Raw genomic sequence first — 18,840 nt, 5'->3', positions numbered from 1 at the left:
GCTTGCAGTGAGCTGAGATGGCACCACTGCACTCTAGCCTGGGTGACAGAGGAAGACTCCGTCTCAAAAAAAAACAAAAACAAAAACAAAAAACAAAAAGACAGCAAGGGGGTGAGCAAGAGGCAGGGAGACAGGAGATGGAGGCGACCGGCGGAGGCAAGATGAGGAGACAGTGAGATGTGCGCAGTGGGCGATCAAAGCTACCACAAGAACCAGAAAATTTTCTCAGAACCATCCTCTTTCCTGGCCCATGGTGGAGCTGAGCAGTGGGCAAGTGGCCATAGCACCGCCACCTCCTGTGAAATCTGTGCTCTGGTCAGGCCCGAAGTCTAAGGGCCTGTTCCCTCACAGCAGCCAAGCAGTGGATTTGGATACCCCATTGCTTGGCCACCCTGGACAGAACCACATCCCTCTCACCCCTTCTCTTGGCTGATTCTCCTCTAACCCCAGTTTATTTTTGTCAGCCATTTTACTTTATTTCTGAGACGGCGTCACTCTTATCTCCCAGGCTGGAGTGCAACGGCACATTCTCAACTCATGGCAGCCTCAACCTCTTAGGCCTAAGTGATCATCCCCTCAGCCTCCTGCAGGTGTGCACCACCACGCCCGGCTAAATTTCTTTTTCAGACGGAGTCTTGCCCTGTTGCCCAGGCTGAAGTGCAGTGCCACGATCTTGGCTCACTGCAAGCTCCGCCTTCTGAGTTCAAGGGATTCTCCTGCCTCAGCCTCCTGAGCAGCTGGGATTACAGGCACGCACCACCACGCCCGGCTAGTTTTTGTGTTTTTAGTAGAGACGGTTTCACTGCATTGACCAGGATAGTCTCGATCTCCTGACCTTGTGATCCGCCCACCTTGGCCTCCCAGTGTTGGGATTAGAGGCGTGAGCCACTGTACCCAGTCCTTTACTTCTTTTTTGTATCTTTAGTAGAGATGGGGTTTCACTATTTTGCCCAAACTGGTCTCAAACTCCTGAGCTCAAGCAATCCACCCACCTCAGCCTCCCAGTGCTGGGGTTACTACAGGTGTGAGCCACCGGCCAGCCCATTGCATCTTCTGTCCTAAAATGGGTGCTTCCTTCATGGTTTTGGCTCTTCCTCCCCAAGAGCTGTATTAGAGCGACTGTTTAAGGCAGGACACCTGGCTGTGAGAGGTCCTGCTGTGTTGACCCCGCGATGCCAGAGTCACGTTGTTCTGTGGCTCCAGCTTGGCCTTTGGCGTATACTGTTGGCTGCCTCCCACCTGCTCTGGGTTTTGGCATTTCGTGTGTGGACCCTCGTTGGCCAACACTTGGGCACCCCAGGGTTTTCGCATTTCACGTGACTGGCCACCCTCCGGATGGCCCAGGGTTTTGGCACTGACATTTCTTCTAGGATTGCAGGTTGGAGGCCCAATGTAGCAGAATCTTGGTCTTGCCTTTTCTTGCTTACTGCCCTAAAACCTAAAATTATAGCTTTTGGTAACAGCCTTTTCTTTTTTTGAGCTGGAGTCTCGCTGTGTCGTCGCCAGGCTGGAGTGCAATGGCGCAGTCTCGGCTCGCTGCAATCTCTGCCTCCCATATTCAAGCAATTCTCCTGCCTCAGCCTCCTGAGTAGCTGGATTACAGGCACGCAGCACCATGCCTGGCTAATTCTTGTATTTGTAGTAGAGACAGCGTTTCACTGTGTTGGCCAGGAAGGTCTCGATCTCCTGACCTCGTGATCTGCCTGCCTCAGCCTCCCACAGTGCTGGGATTACAGGCGTGAGCCACCGCGCTCGGGCCAGCTTTACCCTTCTTATACTCACTTATGCTTTCCCTTCTACACTTTGCTTAGTAGAAGCTTGTCGTCAGGTGCTGTGGCTCACACCTGTGATCCCAACACTTTAGGAAAGGCCAAGGCAGGTAGGCTGCTTGAGCTCAGGAGTTCGAGACCAACCTGAACAACACAGCAAGACCTCGTCTCTACAAAACAATAGAAAAACTAGCTGGGTGTGGTGGCACTCTCCTGTAGACCCAGCTACTCAGGAGGCTGAGGTGGGAGGATCGCTTGAGCCCAGAGTGAGGTTACAGTGAGCCGAGCCGTGATTCTACCACTGCACGCCAACCTGGGCAACAGAGCAAGACTCAGTCTCAAAAAAAAGAAAACATGGCCGGGTGCGGTGGCTCACACCTGTAATCCCAGCACTTTGGGAGACTGAGGCGGGCAGATCACAAGGTCAGAAGTTCGAGCCTAGCCTGGCCAATATGGTGAAATCCCGTCTCTACCAAAAATACAAAAAAAAATTAGCCGGGCATGGTGGCAGGCACCTATAGTCCCAGCTCCTCAGGAGGCTGAGGTGGGAGAATCTCTTGAACTTGGGAGGCAGAGGTTGCAGTGAGCCGAGATCCCGCCACTGCACTCCAGCCTGGGCAACAGGGCGAGGCTCTGTCACAAAAAAAACAAAAAAAAAAAAACAGAAAAAGAAAAAAATTACTTCTTTTGTTGTATTCCGTTAGTGGACAAATGCTTCTAATCTACTTTCATGCCACCCAAATTCACAGCTCTCTGCAGAAAGTGGGGATCTGAAAGGGAAGACAAATGAAGCCACTTTGCTTCCCTCCTGCCGCCTTGGCAGGCATCACAGATGTGTCTTGGGCTATTGGGGCAAATCCAAATTTGGCTTTAAAGAAACTATTTTTTGAGACAGAATCTGGCTCTGTTGCCCAGGCTGGAGTGCAATGGCAAGATCTTGGCTCATTGCAAGCTCTGCCTCCCAGGTTCAAGTGATCCTCCCGCCTCAGCCTCCCGAGTAGCTGAGACTACAGATGCCACCACCAGGCCTGGCTTATTTCTTTGTATTTTTAGTAAAAATGGGGTTTCACCATGTTGGCCAGGCTGGTCTCAAACTCCGGATTTCAAGTGATCCACCTGCATCAGCCTCCCAAAGTACAGGGATTACAGGAGTGAGCCACCGTGCCCGGCCTCCCACAGTGCTGGGATTATAGATGTTAGCCACTGCGCCCGCCTCCCACAGTGCTGAGATTACAAACGCGAGCCACCGCACCTGCCTCCCACAGTGCTGGGATTACAGACATGAGCCACCACACCCAGCCAAAACTCAATTTCTACTGCAACACCATTTAGGCCCAATGCAAGTTGGGAGACCATAAAATCTGGTCTTAAACGGTTCTTCATGTCATAATAATAATTTTACAATTATTCCGCAAAAAGGAAAGCAAATGGAGAGAGGTCTCTTGGGTACAGGCGTGTATGGCCCTTTACTGGTTCTCTTACTTCCAGGCACAGGAAGCTAAGGGGCCCCTCACAGCTGCTCTCCCTGGAAGGACACCCTCCCTGGAATCTCCTCAGTTCGGGTCCCACCAACTCTAATACAGAATTCCATCAAAAAAGTCATCAGGCGCGGCCAGGCGCAGTGGCTCCCGCCTGCAATCCCAGCACTGTGGGAGGCCGGGCATGGTTGGTAACGTCTATAATCCCAGCACTGTGGGAGGCCGAGACGGGCGGATCACGAGGTCAGGAGATCGAGACCATCCTGGCTAATACGGTGAAACCCCATCTCTACTAAAAATATAAAAAACTAGCCGGGCGTGGTGGTGGGCACCTGTAGTTCCAGCTACTCGGGAGGCTGAGGCAGGAGAATGGCGTGAACCTGGAAGGCGGAGCTTGCAGTGAGCTGACATCACGCCACTGCACTCCAGCCTGGGTGACAGAGCGAGACTCTGTCTCAAAAAAAAAAAAGTCAACTCCCCATTATCCCACTAGCCCCGGCCTATATGCTCCACTGCCCTAGTAAGTCCATGCCGTACCACTGGAAGTGGGGCCCCCTAGTCCATGGTAAGAGGCAGCTGACAACATTGGAGGGCACTCAGAGTGCATGTGTCACCCCCATGGGGTGACCCTCCAAGTGTCCTGCTCCCAGCTGCCTCTCACGCCCACACACAGATGTCATGGGTTACAAACCAGTCCCCCTCAGGAACGAGAGCACTTTGGAATCATTCTGTGTGTTTCCAAAACTTCCCTCCTATGGCCCTGCAGGAAGGAGCCTGTCATCCTGATGGGCAGGGGGCTCAGGACCCCCCCACAAGCCTTCAGCAGAAGGGCAGGCACACAGGATTGGGTGCAAAATCCAAAACTTTAGTAGAGCAGGGAGCAAGGAGCCCGAGAGTGGGCACGCTGGCTGTGCACACGCCGGACACTTTCACAAGCACGCAGAACGACCACCTACCACGTCCATAATGCTCCAGATGTCCTGAGTGGAGAGAGCTGTGTTTATTCACCATGTCATATGCGCATATAGGGAACCTCTATTTAGGAGCTGGTGGCCTGCACTCAGCACTGCACAGATAAAAATATACGACTTTCAACACAGATCCAAAAACCCTCACAGTTTAAAAGTCAGGATTCCCTACACAAGTTTTAAGCTGACAGGATTTAAGTTCTGAGTTTTCATATATAGCTTTAACTTGTATTAAACACATGTTTATTTACAACGTGGAGAGAGAATAAAGGGCAATTAAGGCCATTTTCTCTTGTGAAACACTGCAAAATATGTACATAAGTACAACCTAATATAGGCAAAGATTCTAAAAATCATCTTTCTTGGCTTCACGTAATTATCAGTCGGGGAGTGGAGAGCGGCTGCCGATAGCACCAGACCATGCCAACAGGGGCATGTGTGTTCACTTTTTCATCAAGCTGGCCTCAGAGCTGCCGCCGAGCAGGGCCCTGCACAGGCCCAGGTGTGCGCCGCACCCCAGACCAGTCTGCAGCACATGTCACCGGTCCCTCCGTTCCATTTCCAAATCCACCAAGGTCCACTCAACATACATTTCCAAAAAGAATCCTGCTCTAGGGTCACCTGCGCTGAGGGAGCACACCCGGGGGTCAAAGGGCAGTCACCGGGGGTCAAAGGGCAGCCATCAGGAACCCCCCAAGGAAGGGCCTGCGGCCGCCAGTCACTGCAACCCCACCTCACCTCCGATGCCTGCTGTGCCCAGAGTGGTCCCGCTCATAGCGACGGCCCGTGCGTTCGTATGACCTCGAGCGCTCCCGTCGCTGATCTCTGTAGTAATGACTTTTCTTCTTGTATTTTCCTGGATTATCCACCCGCTCCCGTGACCTGCTTCGGGAACGGGATGAACTCCGGCTCCGAGACTTGTGTGGCTTCTGGGGGTACTTGCAGTCCTTGGATTTCCGGGAGCCCCGAATCTCAGAGCCTTTGTAGGGAGCACTGCGGGGGGCCTGTCTCGGTGGGGAGTCACTCCGGCTCCGGGAGCGGCTCTGCGACTTGGACCCGCCAGACGTGGAGCCGCTGTCACTTTTCCTGGGAGGAAGAACACGTGTTCTGCAACCGACCGTCTGGCCAGCCAGGCCCAACACAGCCACAGGAGCTTAGATACACAAGCTCCAGGTTTAGAGAAACAAGAAGCCACCTCAGGTGAGAATGATGACCCCGAGGGACAGCCCCACCCGGTATCGGCCTCCCGGGTGCGCCCCGAGGCACACACCTCCTCTTAGGAGACGCCGATCGGGATGGTGACCTCGAGTAGCTCTGCTCACGGCTCCGGCTCCGACTTCGACTCTCTCGCCCCTTCGGCAAGCTATGAACAGGACAGGAGGCAATTATAGACCAGAAGTCTCTCCAGCCAACCCCGAGAGCCACCCAGGCCGCCCAGGGGTCTTACCCGTTCACGGGGCTGTCGGCCTTGGCTTTCTTGGCGCCCTCCGCCCTCCTCTTGGTGTTCTTCGCAGAGGGTGGGGAAGGCTTGCCCCCCTTACCTTCTTTGGGGGATTCCACTAGAATCAGAACAAGAGGTTAAAAGCCAACCACAAAAAAACTCCCCCAATAAGAAACAAGTTAGTAGAGCAAGATAAGGCCCCTCTCCACGTCGCACAGCGATGCAGACTGTAACTGCCTGTCAGCCTGGGACCCGGAACTTACACAGGCATCACAGAAATGCAGATGGGGCCGGGCGCGGGGGCTCACGCCCATAAGCCCAGCACTTTGGGAGGCCGAGGCGGGCAGATCATGAAGTCAATAGATCAAGACCATCCTGGCCAACATGGTGAAACCCTGTCTCTACTAAAAATACAAAAATTAGCTGGGCTTGGTGGTGTGTGCTTGTAGTCCCAGCTACTCCAGAGGCTGAGACAGGAGAATCGCTTGAACCCGGAAGGCGGAGGTTACAGTGAGCCGAGATCGCGCCACAGTACTTACCTGGCAACACAGCAAGACTCCATCTCAAGAAACACAAAACAAAAAAAACCCAAAACATATGTATATGTGTGTGTATACACACACACACATACACACAAATTACCTGAGCGTGGTGGTGGGCGCTTGTAATCCCAGCTACTTGGGAGGGTGAGGCACAAGAATCACCAGAACCTGGGAGGCAGAGGTTGTAGTGATCCCAGATAGTGCCACTGCACTCCAAGCTGAGCAACAGAGTAAGACTCCGTCTCAAAAAAAAAAAGAAAGCTGGGCATAGTGGCTCACGTCTGTAATCCCAGTACTTTGGGAGACCAAGGCGGGCAGATCACCTGAGATCAGGAGTTCAAGACCAGTCTGACCAACATGGAGAAACCCCATCACTACTAAAAATACAAAATTAGCTGGGTATGGTGGCAGGTGACTGTAATCCCAGCTACTTGGGAGGCTGAGGCCTGCGAATCGCCTGAACCTGGGAGGCGGAGGTTGCAGTGAGCTGAGACAACGCCAGTGCACTCAGTCTGGGCAACAAGAGAGAAACTCTGTCTCAAAAAAAAAAAAAAAAAAGAAATGCAAGCTGGGCACAGTGGCTCAGGCCTGTAATCCCAGCACTGTGGAAGACCGAGGCGGGCGGATCACGAGGCCAGGAGATTGAGACCATCCTGGTTAACATGGTGAAACCCCGTCTCTACTAAAAATACAAAAAACTAGCTGGGCGTGGTGGCGGGTGCCTGGAGTCCCAGCTACTCAGGAGGCTGAGGCAGGAGAATGGCGTGAACCCGGGAGGCGGAGCTTGCAGTGAGCCGAGAGCGCGCCACTGCACTCCAGCCTGGGTGACAGAGCGAGACCCCACCTCAAAAAAAAATAACAAAAAACAAACAAAAAAGAATTAGCCAAGCATGGTGGCGTGTGCCTGTAGTCCTAGCTATACAGAAAGCTGAGGCAGGAGGATCATTTGAATCCAGGAGTTGGAAGCTGCAGTAAGCTATGATCACACCACTGCACTCCAGCCTGGGTGACAGAGACCCTGCCTCAAAAAAAAATTCCCGCACTCTAACAGACTCACCCAGCTTGGGGGCAGGTGAGAACCCTGAGGTACCATCCAGCACCTGTGCACCCCCAGGCAACAGGCCCCGGGCTTGGGCCTTTGCCTCTTCCATAGCGTGCTTTCGCTTTTCCACTTCACCCTCCAGGTGTGTGAGATCAACCTGCAAAAGCCAGAAGGCGTCCGTTCAGAATCAAGTGTTTCTGGCCAAACACAAATGCATACGTGACATGAAAAAATGCTGAAGAACCTTTTTCCGAGCATAAAGCTGCAAGATCTTTAAGCAGATTTCCTGAATTTCTTCTTCAGTTGCTCCAAACAAAAGAAACCAATGGGGACGATTGGGCAAAGGGATCTGTAAAAACAAACACCATCGTTACACTTTCCTCAACTTCAAGGCCAGCAAGACTCAGGACAATTAAAAAAACAGCCTGTTGGTTACCAAAATGCTTTGGCCCAGATTAGCATAATTTGAATAATAATACAGTAAACTTTACCGGAGACTCGCGAAAAAAAAAATCAGACTAGAATCTCTCCAAAGTAGCAACACACTGACCTCCAGTGTCCGGGCAGCAAGATAAATGCAGGCACAGGCGATGCTCTCAGGCTGGAACCGCACAAAGACGTCGGTACGAAGACTGTCGTTCATGTAATTCCTGGAAACCAAACACAGGAAGAGCTGCAACACCCCACCCCGGGAACCCAGGTCTTCCGCCTGCATTATCTAGAGAAAGTCTAGATAAATTTACTACTCCTCTAAGGAGTCTATTGCTAGGACTCAGAGCTAGACAGTCCTGTGAATCTCAAGAGTTAATGGAGCAATATTCTAGCTGTTTTTTCTAAATACAGGACAGGAAGGCATAGAAATTATTAGAAAAAAAAAAGCTGGCTGAATGTCAGACAATATGTGTTGCTATGAAAGAGAACCAACTTTAACTTTGCTTTCCCTCAACCTTGGCCTGCTCTCATGCAAAGCATGATGCCTCAGAAAGAAAATGTCTACTGGAGTCACTAAAACACTTTTGATTAAAGAAATCTAAATGCTCAAAATCCATAGTGCAGAGAAACATGCAAACTCAAATGAACTGGCTGAGCACAAAGCCGGTGTGGCTGCTGGGAGACAAGCCATCCTCTTGCGTTCCTCTTCCTCTTCCTCCAGGGCGCTGGCGCCAGGCCCCTTCTCTGCTGACCGAGCTGCAGCTTCCTTGAAGGAGTCCACTTGGAAGAGGGAAAAGCCCCTTGGGTGCAAGTTGGACGCGTGGGAGCGTCGTGCGGAGGGAGGCTCCGCACCCAAGGGCAGGCCTCTTCTCGGGCTCACCAGAGCCGCTGCCAACTGTCCCATTTCAACAAGGAGTCTTAAAATGAACATTCATAGAATCAGAAGCAACACAATACTGAGAAGCAACACGATACTGAACATTTCATCACAGTACATTCTTTAAATTTCGTATTTAGAAGCTATAAAAATACAAAAATTTACATTTTTTAAAAGTTAAAACATTTAAAAACTGGCTACATTTTTCGCATTTTCCTTCAGATATCTAAGATTTAATAGACTAAAACCAGACCTTATACTAGCTTTATGAATATTGCAAAAACAAAAAGGGTAATTCCGTGAGGACAGGTGAACTGGTTTTATATTTACTGCTCCTCACACACCCCAATAGCGGTGAGCCTTGGAGCGGGGCTACACCGGCAGACGGGCGGGTCGTGAGGGAATCCGACCCATGACCCCCCCCAGTATCTGTCCTAAATAAACCTTGGAGAACGTAACATACAAACCCACTCAGAGACTTCTAAATGGTAAGTCTCTGGCGGCAGCTCCAGGCATCACGGGGGAATCTGTGTGGCGTCCGTGTGGCCACACCCCCTGACGCAAGCGTGCCAGTGCACAGCTCTAACACAGATACACTCAACAATCAGTAACCTTTCGGTTTCTAATCAACAACTTTCAGTATTCAAGTAGTGATAGTATTAATCCATGAACTTTAAATTCTTTAATTAAAACAAATGAAATCTTGAGAACATATAAACTTATTGCTGTATTTGAAACGATACAATATTTTTTAAAGTATCCATGAAATAATTTAAAGATGCACACCTTTTACCAGAGCGTGTCACCCAAAGCTGCTGAAAAGAGCAACTTCAGGGCTTCTAGAAATCATGACATAACCCCACACTGACATCAGCCAATTTGTCTCTTCAATTCTCACAGCTTTCCATACTATTTTTTCTTTAAGAGAAAGGTACTGCATCTTTATCATACAGGTACAGCAGTTTTAAAGGGACAAAATTCAAGTCAAGACAGTTACCAACTCTAATCAATACAATTACCAAAGCACGACAGAGGATTAACAAGAAGCACAATCGTCAGAGAACCACAGCAGGAGTCGGCCATGGCTATGCTATGTGCGTACCACCAGTCTAGAGCCAGCCTTCGGTGGAGAGCCTGCACTGGATTGGCTGAAGACGCCGCTGTCCCTGCACCAAAGCGCTTGGACAGCAGAGGAGAAGTCTTAGTCACTTACCCTCAGAGGCTACCCTTTGATTGAAAGAGTACAGAAAAGAAAAGTCAAAATAGGTTCTCTATTAAACATGTCATAGCACCAGACAATTCAGTCAGCAAAAATATGACCCTTACAGACTTAACTCCATGGGAAAAAATTCACCAAAATACCCCCAATACTAAATTGCCTCTTTAGGGTTCCTTTCTAGCACATGCGTTGCTAAAATCAGCCCCAGAACCTTCTCTGCCCCTTCTCCCAGGGGACGCAATGTCAGCGGAGAAACAGACGAAGTCTACACTAGCCTGTCCCTCCACCTTTCCCGGGAAAAGGTCCTCCTGCGCCAAGTCAACAGCTCCCAGAGGAAGCCCACTGACTGCTCTCTTCAGGGTGGGGACACAGGAAGTCCAGGCTTGCAGGGAGGGACGGGCCACCTACCGTGACTGCCAGTGCCCATTCTGGGAGTCTGACTGGAATTTATACAGCAGGAGCACTGGGCACTCGGACAACTCCAGCCCACAACCAAGTCACTGGGCTGCCTACCCACTGCCCAAGTGCCTCAAGTCAATACATTCCTGCACTGCCCTTGCTGGTCTCATAAAACAAGGAAGCTCAACTCACCATGAGGTCTGGACCAGGTGTTGGTTACGCTCACACTCTAACACCTGAAGGTACATAACGATTATCTGGAAGATACGGGTCAGGCAGTTATTACCAAGAACCTTAAGAGCCCAGAATTCAGATCTTGTGGGTGTCCATGCAGCAAACAAGAGCCTCATGCTAGATCCCAGGAGTGGCTCCTGGCCACACGTCTGGCGGATGGCTCGGCTGGAGAGAGCTTTGTGGATGCACCTGCTGTCTGCCTTGGCAGCCAGGCGGGATGCATGCCTGTGAGCCCAGCCGCACAACCCACGGCACAAGCCTCATTCTTCATGGGGCTGGTTTCATTCTCATCTCCAAGGCCTTTCCACCAGTGAGGTTGGCCAGTTCTACACGTCTCTGTACCCCAGTTACCAACTCACCAAAACACAATATGAACATACTTTCAGCAAACAGAGAAGAACACTTCAGGGTGGGCATGCTGGCTCACACCTGTAATCCCAGCACTTTGGGAGGCTGAGGTGGGCAGATCACCTGAGGTCAGGATTTCGAGACCAGCCTGACCAATATGGAGAAACCCAGTCTCTACTAAAAATACAAAATTAGCCAGACGTGGTGGTGCATGCCTGTAATCCCAGGTACTCGGGAGGCAGAGGGCTACAGAGCAAGACACCGACTCCAAAAAAAAAAAAAAGAAAAGCACTTCAATCTGTGGTTCTGTGGTGGGCAATTTATGTATAATTTGAACAAACGGCAGAAAGTCGAACAAGCAAATGAGGAAACCCGCCAATAAAAAGGAGATGGAACCAAAGATGGAAACAATTTTTTTGAGTAAAACAAGTGCTCTGTTTCCATGTACCAAAAGGCACCCACAATGCTGGGACTGAGGAACAGTGTCGCGGTCATGGTCTTCAGTCAGTACATGCCACAAAACTTGCCAGTCATTTCAGACTAAAGGAGCCAGAATTCCACTAATTCCTCCATAAGAGGAAGTAAGGCTATCACTAAAACAACTTTAGAAAATTAACTGTTGAGGCTGGGTGCAGTGGTTCACGCCTGTAATCCCAGCACTTTGGGAGGCTGAGCTGGGTACATCACCTAAAATCAGGAGTTTGAGACCAGCCTGGCCAACATGGTGAAACCCCATCTCTATTAAAGATACAAAAATTAGCCAGGTGTGGTGGCGCATGCCTGTAATCCCAGCTACTTGGGAGGCTGAAGCATGAAAATCACTTGAACCTGGGAGGCACAGGGTACAGTGAGCCGAGATCACCCCACTGCACTCCAGCCTGCATGACAGAGTAAGATTCTGTCTCAAAAAAAAAAAAAGGCTGGGCACGGTGGCTCATGCCTGTAATCCCAGCACTTTGGGAGGTCAAGGTGGGAGGATCACGAGGGCAAGAGATCAAGACCATTCTGGCCAACATGGTGAAACCCCATCTCTACTAAAAATACAAAAATTAGCCGGGCGTGGTGGCACGTGCCTGTAGGGCCAGCTACTGGGGAGGCTGAGGTAGGAGAATCGCTTGAACCCAGGAGATGGAGGTTGTGCCACCATGCCATTGCACTCTAGTCTGGCAACAAAGCAAGACTCCACCTCAAAAAAAAAAAAAAAAAAGAAAAAAGAAAAAAAACTTAACTGTGAGAAAGAAAAATGTAAACTAAAATTCAATTTTTATAAACTCACTACTATTTTTGAAAGCCCAAACTTAAACAATGCCATTTCCAAAACTCTTAAAAATGTATTACTAAAACAAACAGCTGACACTAGAAGATGAATGCATCAGGAACTACTTTTGAGATGATAGAGAGAAACTGGGAAGCCAAGTCCGGGAGGCACTCAGCCCTCCTCAGAGCCTTCAATTGCACTGAGGCGGAGAGGCGGCCAGGCTGGAGCAGCGGCCGAGGCGGGCTTGCAGGGCAGGAGCCGCACACCCACCTTATGAGGATGCTTCACATGGACGCAGAAACCCAACTCTTTGAGAACTCGTCTTTCTGCCTTTATAATTTGGTTCTTTAAATTAACATAATCTTGATCCAGCAGTAGAGGCACGGGCTTCCTGCCAAAGAGAGCGCAGAGGGTATCCATCACAGTCGAGCAGAGCAAGGCTTTGAGATCCCGTCATTACCTCCAACTGAGCACCTAACTTAAAGACGCAAACCCCACAACAGAACATCGCTGCGAAGTCCACGTCCTCTGATGAACAAAACCACACACCGTTTCTCACAGCCCAGTGCCAACCTACTCATCCCTTCCCAACGATCCTCCCCGCTTTTCCTTACAGAACAACAGCTTCTGGTGCACAAGCATAGACCGAACAGAGCAACAGTTTTAGGATCTCACGGCACAAATGCTAAGAGCACTTTATGTGACTCAAGATATGAGGATATGGGGCTGGGCGCGGTGGCTCAAGCCTGTAATCCCAGCACTTTGGGAGGCCGAGACGGGTGGATCACGAGGTCAGGAGATTGAGACCATCCTGGCTAACACGGTGAAACCCCGTCTCTACTAAAAAATGCAAAAAAACTAGCCGGGCGAGGTGACGGGCGCCTGCAGTCCCAGCTACTTGGGGAGGCTGAGGCAGGAGAATGGCGTAAACCCGGGAGGCGGAGCTTGCAGTGAGCTGAGATCCGGCCACTGCACTCCAGCCTGGGCGACAGAGCGAGACTCCGTCTCAAAAAAAAAAAAAAAAAAAAAAAAAAAGATATGAGGATACATATTCACAGTTCAACAACCATAGAACCAATGAAAGCACAATATTTAAATACAGATGGGCCAGATGCGGTAGCTTACGCCTGTAACACCAGCACTTCGGGAGGCCAAGGCAGGCAGATTGCCTGAGCTCAGGAGTACGACACCAGTCTGACCAACATGGTGAAACCCCATCTCTACTAAAAAAATACAAAAATTAGCCTGGCGTGGTGGTGGGTACATATAATCCCAGCTACTACTCAGGAGGCTGAGGCAGGAGATTCACTTGAACCCAGGAGGCAGAGGTTTCAGTGAGCCAAGATTGCATCACTGCACTCCAGCCTGGGTGACATAGTGAGACACAGTGAGACTCGTCTCAAAAAAAAAAAAAAAAAAAAAGGGCCGGGCACGGTGGCTCACACCTATAATCCCAGCACCCTGGGAGGCCGATAAGGCCATGTTTTTTCTTTTTTTGAAACAGACTCTCGCTCTTGTCCCCCAGGCTGGAGTGCAGTGGTGCCATCTCGGCTCACTATAATCTCCACCACCCAGGTGCAATTCTCCTGCCTCAGCCTGCCGAGTAGCTAGGATTACAGGCACCTGCCACCACGCCTGGCTAATTTTGTATTTTCAGTAGAGATGGGGTTTCTCCATGTTGGTCAGGCTGGTCTCGAACTCCCGACCTCAGATGATCCACCCACCTCGGCCTCCCAAAGTGCCGGGATTACAGGTGTGAACCACCGCGCTCAGCAAGGCCAGGGTTTTATTTTGTTTTGTTTTTTGTTTTGAGACACGGTTTCACTTTTGTTGCCCACGCTGGAGTGTAATGGCACAATCTCAGCTCACTGCAACCTCTACCTTCCGGGTTCCAACGATTCTCCTGCCTCACCCTCCCGAGTAGCTGGGATTACAGGCACCCACAACCACACCCAGCTAGTTTTGTTTTTTTTTTGAGACAGAGTCCTGCTCTGTGACCAAGCTGGAGTGCAGTGGCACCATCTCGGCTCGCTGCAAGCTCCGCCTCCCGGGTTCACGTCATTCTCCTGCCTCAGTCTCCCAAGTAGCTGGGACCACAGGCACCCACCAACTCGCCTGGCTTTTTTGTAGTTTTAGTAGAGACAGGGTTTCACCGTGTTAGCCAGGATGGTCACGATCTTCTGACCTCGTGATCCACCCGCCTGGGCCTCCCAAAGTGCTGGGATTACAGGTGTAAGCCATCATGCCCGGCCAATTTTTGTGTTTTTAACAGGGACGGGGTTTCACCATGTTGGTTAGGATGGTCTCGAACTCCTGACCTCAGGTGATCCACCTGCCTAGGCCTCCAAAGGTGCTGGGTTTACAGGCGGGAACCACCACACGTGCCTGGCCAGAGGCTGTGTTTTATTTTTATTTTATTTATTTATTTTTTGAGACAGTCTCGCTCTGTCTCTCAGGCTGGAGTGCAGGGACAGGACCTCAGCTCACTGCAAGCTCTGCTTCCCGGGTTCACGCCATTCTCCTGCCTCAGCCTCCCGAGTAGCTGGGACTACAGGCGCCCGCCGCCACGCCTGGCTAATTTTTTTGTATTTTTAGTAGAGACAGGGTTTCACCGTGTTAGTCAAGATGGTCTCCATCTGCTGACCTTTTGATCCGCCCGCCTCGGCCTCCCAAAGTGCTGGGAATACAGGCGTGAGCCACCACACCCGGCCGAGGCTGTGTTTTCTAAAGGACTTCCATTAACTTCAGGTGCATAAACCCTGGGTCAGAAACAACGGTTCTCTGCTGGAGAAATTCTGCTATTCCAGGGCCATGAAGCAACATCAAGATACTTTTGGGTTTTTTGCAAACAGGATCTCACTCTGCCATCCAGGCTGGAGTGCAGTGGTGACAGCACAGATCACTGTAGTCTCAATCTCCTGGCCTGAAGCAAACCTCCTTCTTCAGTCTCCCAAGTGCTGGGATTACAGGTGTGAGCCACCACACCTGGTATGAGAGAATTTCTGGCTGTCACCACTAAGGTGGGGTACTTCTGTCATCCAGTGAGTAGAGGCCAGGGATGCTGCTGAATCCTGTAACACACAGGAGAATCCCCTACAACTAAAGGTTACCCAGCCAGATGCGGTGGCTGAAACCTGTAATCCCAGTGCTTGGGAGGCTAAGCCCAGCAAATTCTTGGGGCCCAGGAACTTGAGACCAGCCTGGGTAACACAGCGTGACCACATCTCTACCAAATAAAAAATAAAAATTAGCTGGCATGGTATCGTGCTCCTGTAGTCCCAGCTACTCAGGAGGCTGAGGCAGGAGAAACTCTTGAGCTTACGAGATTGAGGCTGTGGTGAACCATGATCATGCCACCACACTCTGCCCTAGACAACAGGAAACCGTCTCGGGGGGAAAAAAAGATCATCCAGCCTGAATGTCAATAGTGCTGAGATGAAGACTCCCTGCTGCAGAGCGTTCGGAAACCTGTAGGAAAGAAACAGCAACAGGGCGGTGCACTAGCGCGGGCACGACCTGCCACAGTGCACTATCCTCACTGGAGCCCCTGCCCTCACTGAACAGCATCTGCCGATGCCTCTGAGCAGGCCCTGTTCGTGGAACTTGAGAATGTGCTCATGAACATCCCACAGGTTTAGAACCTCAGACCTGTACTGTGTTAGACAAGTGTCACTGCAGCTTCACCAGAAAAAAGGACACAGACACCTATGATAGACTAAACAACTCTGACCGACTCACTTTTTCTCTCTCAGCTGTCGAAGGCGGTGAAACACATTGGCGACGTCCCGTATGCGCCTTGGAGCCTCTTCTATCTTGGAAGCCAGGTGGACACAGGCCATTGACACATGCTGGAGCGGAAGCATTGCAACACGCCCATGTTTGTCCCCAGCCACGGCGTCCTGACGGCCGCCAAAGGCTTGAAGGCTATTCAGACCAAAAGGGAGGTGCACCCAGGGAAAAAAGCAGCCAAGAAACAGAACCCTCCGGCACAGAGCTCAGACTGGGGGGCAGGTACTCACTCCCCTGAGTTCCCGGGCAAAATAACAACCTGTTTTCCCCGCAACATATTTCGCTAGGAATGAAGTGCAGGAGGAAACCTTACCTCCATGGAGTGCTTCACGAAGGACTTGGTATAAAAGAACCGCTGGAACAGCACCTGCCCGGTAGCCATAGCCACCTAGAGTAGAAGAAAGTTTCTGTATTTTCAAACGCACCATTCAAAGCCTTCGCGGCCAAAAGTCATCGAGTAACGTGGGAATCCCCACGCAGAACCCAACACTGAAACGCTTCCCACGTCCACAAAGGCTCTTCGCGTCCCGCCGTCGCGGGATCCAGCGCGCTGGCGGGCGGGGAGGCCCTGGGTCAGGGGTACGGGCTGGCTAGGGACTGGGGTCGGGGCAGGGGCTGCGGTCGGGGCAGGGGCTGGGCTCGGGGTCTGGGCTGGGGCGGCGCGGGCCCGACTCGCCGCCAACAAAAGGCGGCTGCCGCCCCAGCGGTTACCTAGGCCCGAGGCTCGCGGCCGCGCCCTCACCTGCGGCAGGCGGAGCAGGATGCCGGCCGCCTGGATGAGCTCGCATCCCACCACGCGGAGGTCGGTCTCTGTGTCGGTGTCGAGGCCACTCGACATGGACGGCGTGAAACGGAGCTTGTCGTCAGGCAGGAGGCAGTTCTCCAAGGTGATGAGCACCCCGGAGTACAGCCTGTCCCCGATCAGCACCCCCTGCGACCCTGAGGGAGCGCTCCCAGAGCCCGGGGCGCCGGCCGCTGCTGCCGCGGGAGCGGCCGACCCTGCAGCCCCAGCCGCCGCCGCCGCCGCCGCCATTTTGTGCCGCCGACTCCCCTTCGGCTTCTTCCCGCAGGGCGGCTCCTCGCGACGCTCCACGGCCACCACCGCCCCGCCCCGTCGCGTGTCATTGGTTCGGCTTGCGACCAGCGGGACGCCACCTAGCGGTAATTGGCTACGCAGCCTGCCCGTCAGCAACGCGCCACACGCCGACGCCGGAACCTGGCGCGGGTGGGGCGGGCTCGTTGCCCAGGAGGCTCTGCGGTGCCGGCCGACCCCGGAAGCATGTCTGTTCCGAGCGGAGGAGCCGTTGCGGTGGTGAGAGCGCTTGCCTGTGCGGCCCGAGCGGGGTTGGGACTCTTCCAAGATGCCCACGTTCGCACAGAGACCTCGGATCGCGGAAGCTCGCGTCTCAAAAGGCCTGTGGGTCAAGGGGGTCCATCTCGGTCGGATCTGGGGCGGGACGACCCCCCACTGCTGTTCCCTGGGCGCGGGCAGGGTCAGAGGCTCCGCTTGGCCTCGCCCTGGATGAGACGCGCGTGCCCGGAGTCACCCGGCCGCCGTCGGCGTCGTGTCATCAGTCCTTATTGACTCCAGGTTTTTAGGATGCGTATTAACGCCAGACTCCCGCAAAGTCTTGCCTTCAAAACTCAGCCCCTGGGGAGACACGGGTGGAGAGGGGACTGGAAACGTGGCCTCGACGCCTCTACAGAGCCTTCCAGCATTGGGAGGCCTCATTACCTCCAGGTTCAGGCCCACGGAAGGAGTCGGGGGAGGGAGGTCGGGTGCTGTACATGTGAAGGAGCTACCCCACAAACGCCAGGGAGACAGTGAGGGGGTTCGTGCGTTTGTAACGTCTTGACATCGCTGATCGACCGCAACTGTGCAGGAGGGGCAGTAGGTATCTGTTGCTACAGTTACCGGAACCTTTGCCAGGACTAGTACAGGACCACCGGTGAGGATAGTGGGGAAGCCTGCGTGGGGCAGGGGAAGGGTGAAGCAGTGGGAAGAGGGAAGGGCAGCAGAGGCCTGAGTGGTTGCAGGCTCACACACTGAGCTGCCAGTGACTGCCTAGCTCAAACGGGCTCAAATCCAGAGGCCACCATTGCTCCTCACCCCCACCCCCAGGTCCAGCTGTCCACTAGCTCTGCCATGATTGATACTGCAGCTCAAACAGTGCCACCTAAGACCCACTCTCCTCACCGCCTGCTATGGGCAACACGGTATGGTTACAGCTTTACTCATGTCCTCTTTCCCCAGGCTGGTAGCTCAGGGATGTCTTGTCTGTGAGTTACAACTGCAGGCTCTCCAGTAAAGAAGGAATTTTCTCTTCTACGCAGCTGGTTTCTCATTGGTGCTGCTCGCCCATTCCCTGACCTGTGACTGCCCGAGGAGTGGGAGGTGGGTGGTGCCTCCAGCCAATCAGGGGCACACCCCGGGGCTGCCTGGGAACAGGACTATGGCACAAACCGAATGAGTGCTGGGAGCAACCCGCAGTGCTCTGCCGCATCCATGTCTTACCTTCACTGACATGAAATGGAGAAAAGGCAGCTTTGCCACAGCACAGCAGAATGCACAGAACGTGGCTGCCCAAGGCTCTGTCCTTGACCCCGTTGTCCAGAAGCCATTTATCGAGGGCTCACAGGCACTGAGTGCCCCATGCACATAGCCAGACACTGCACTCATGCAGCGGAAAAGACAGTGAACGAGACTTGGTCCCTGGCCTCCAAAGTCATAGGGCATAGTGGCTGTCATCAGGCAGTGACGAGGGCCAGGAGGGGGACCTCTTAAGGGGCCATCAGTTATGGAAGCCAAAAAGAAGGCCTGCAGTGAGGATGGAGTGGTCGGCCTGAAGCCATCTCTAGCAAGTGGCCAGGACTCTGTTCTGTGCAGGTTGGAGGTAGGTGGCGAGTCTGAGAAAAGGGCCAGAAAGACTCCCCAGCAACTGCTGGCAAAGGGTGAAGGGCACATTGCCACAGGATGCAAGCCACCTGCCTTTGCAGGGGGGAGGATGGGCACTCAGCTTAGGCGCTCCTACGGCAGGGTCAGC

The 18,840-nt window shown here is 52.5% G+C and overlaps 1 protein-coding gene across 8 annotated transcripts; it reads right to left on the bottom strand.

Annotated features, from left to right (window-relative positions):
* Window positions 1–3,728: 3,728 nt before the first annotated feature.
* CCNL2 (cyclin L2) lies at window positions 3,729–17,026 on the bottom strand. 8 transcript variants are annotated; one of them, XM_033228744.1, is made up of 12 exons: window positions 16,539–17,026; window positions 16,110–16,184; window positions 15,746–15,855; window positions 12,278–12,398; window positions 10,360–10,424; window positions 7,791–7,890; window positions 7,485–7,589; window positions 7,256–7,397; window positions 5,663–5,774; window positions 5,486–5,578; window positions 4,954–5,301; window positions 3,729–4,227 (listed from the first exon to the last, which is right to left on the bottom strand). In XM_033228744.1, the coding sequence occupies exons 1-12, from the start codon at window positions 16,827–16,829 to the stop codon at window positions 4,200–4,202; spliced, it is 1,590 nt and encodes a 529-aa protein (XP_033084635.1). In that variant the 5' UTR covers window positions 16,830–17,026; the 3' UTR covers window positions 3,729–4,199. The 8 variants fall into 8 exon arrangements, 6 of the variants coding, with proteins under 6 accessions (XP_033084635.1, XP_033084634.1, XP_033084633.1 ...); XM_033228743.1 differs by lacking the exon at window positions 3,729–4,227 and adding an exon at window positions 4,229–4,313; XM_033228742.1 differs by lacking the exon at window positions 3,729–4,227 and adding an exon at window positions 4,432–4,841.
* Window positions 17,027–18,840: the final 1,814 nt, after the last annotated feature.

Source organism: Trachypithecus francoisi, unplaced genomic scaffold (genome assembly GCF_009764315.1).
Source record: "Trachypithecus francoisi isolate TF-2019V2 unplaced genomic scaffold, Tfra_2.0 Lachesis_group12, whole genome shotgun sequence".
Taxonomy (NCBI): Eukaryota; Metazoa; Chordata; class Mammalia; order Primates; family Cercopithecidae; genus Trachypithecus; species Trachypithecus francoisi.
The sequence above is the reverse complement of the archived record's forward strand: the minus strand, read 5'-3'. Positions and strand labels throughout refer to the sequence as shown.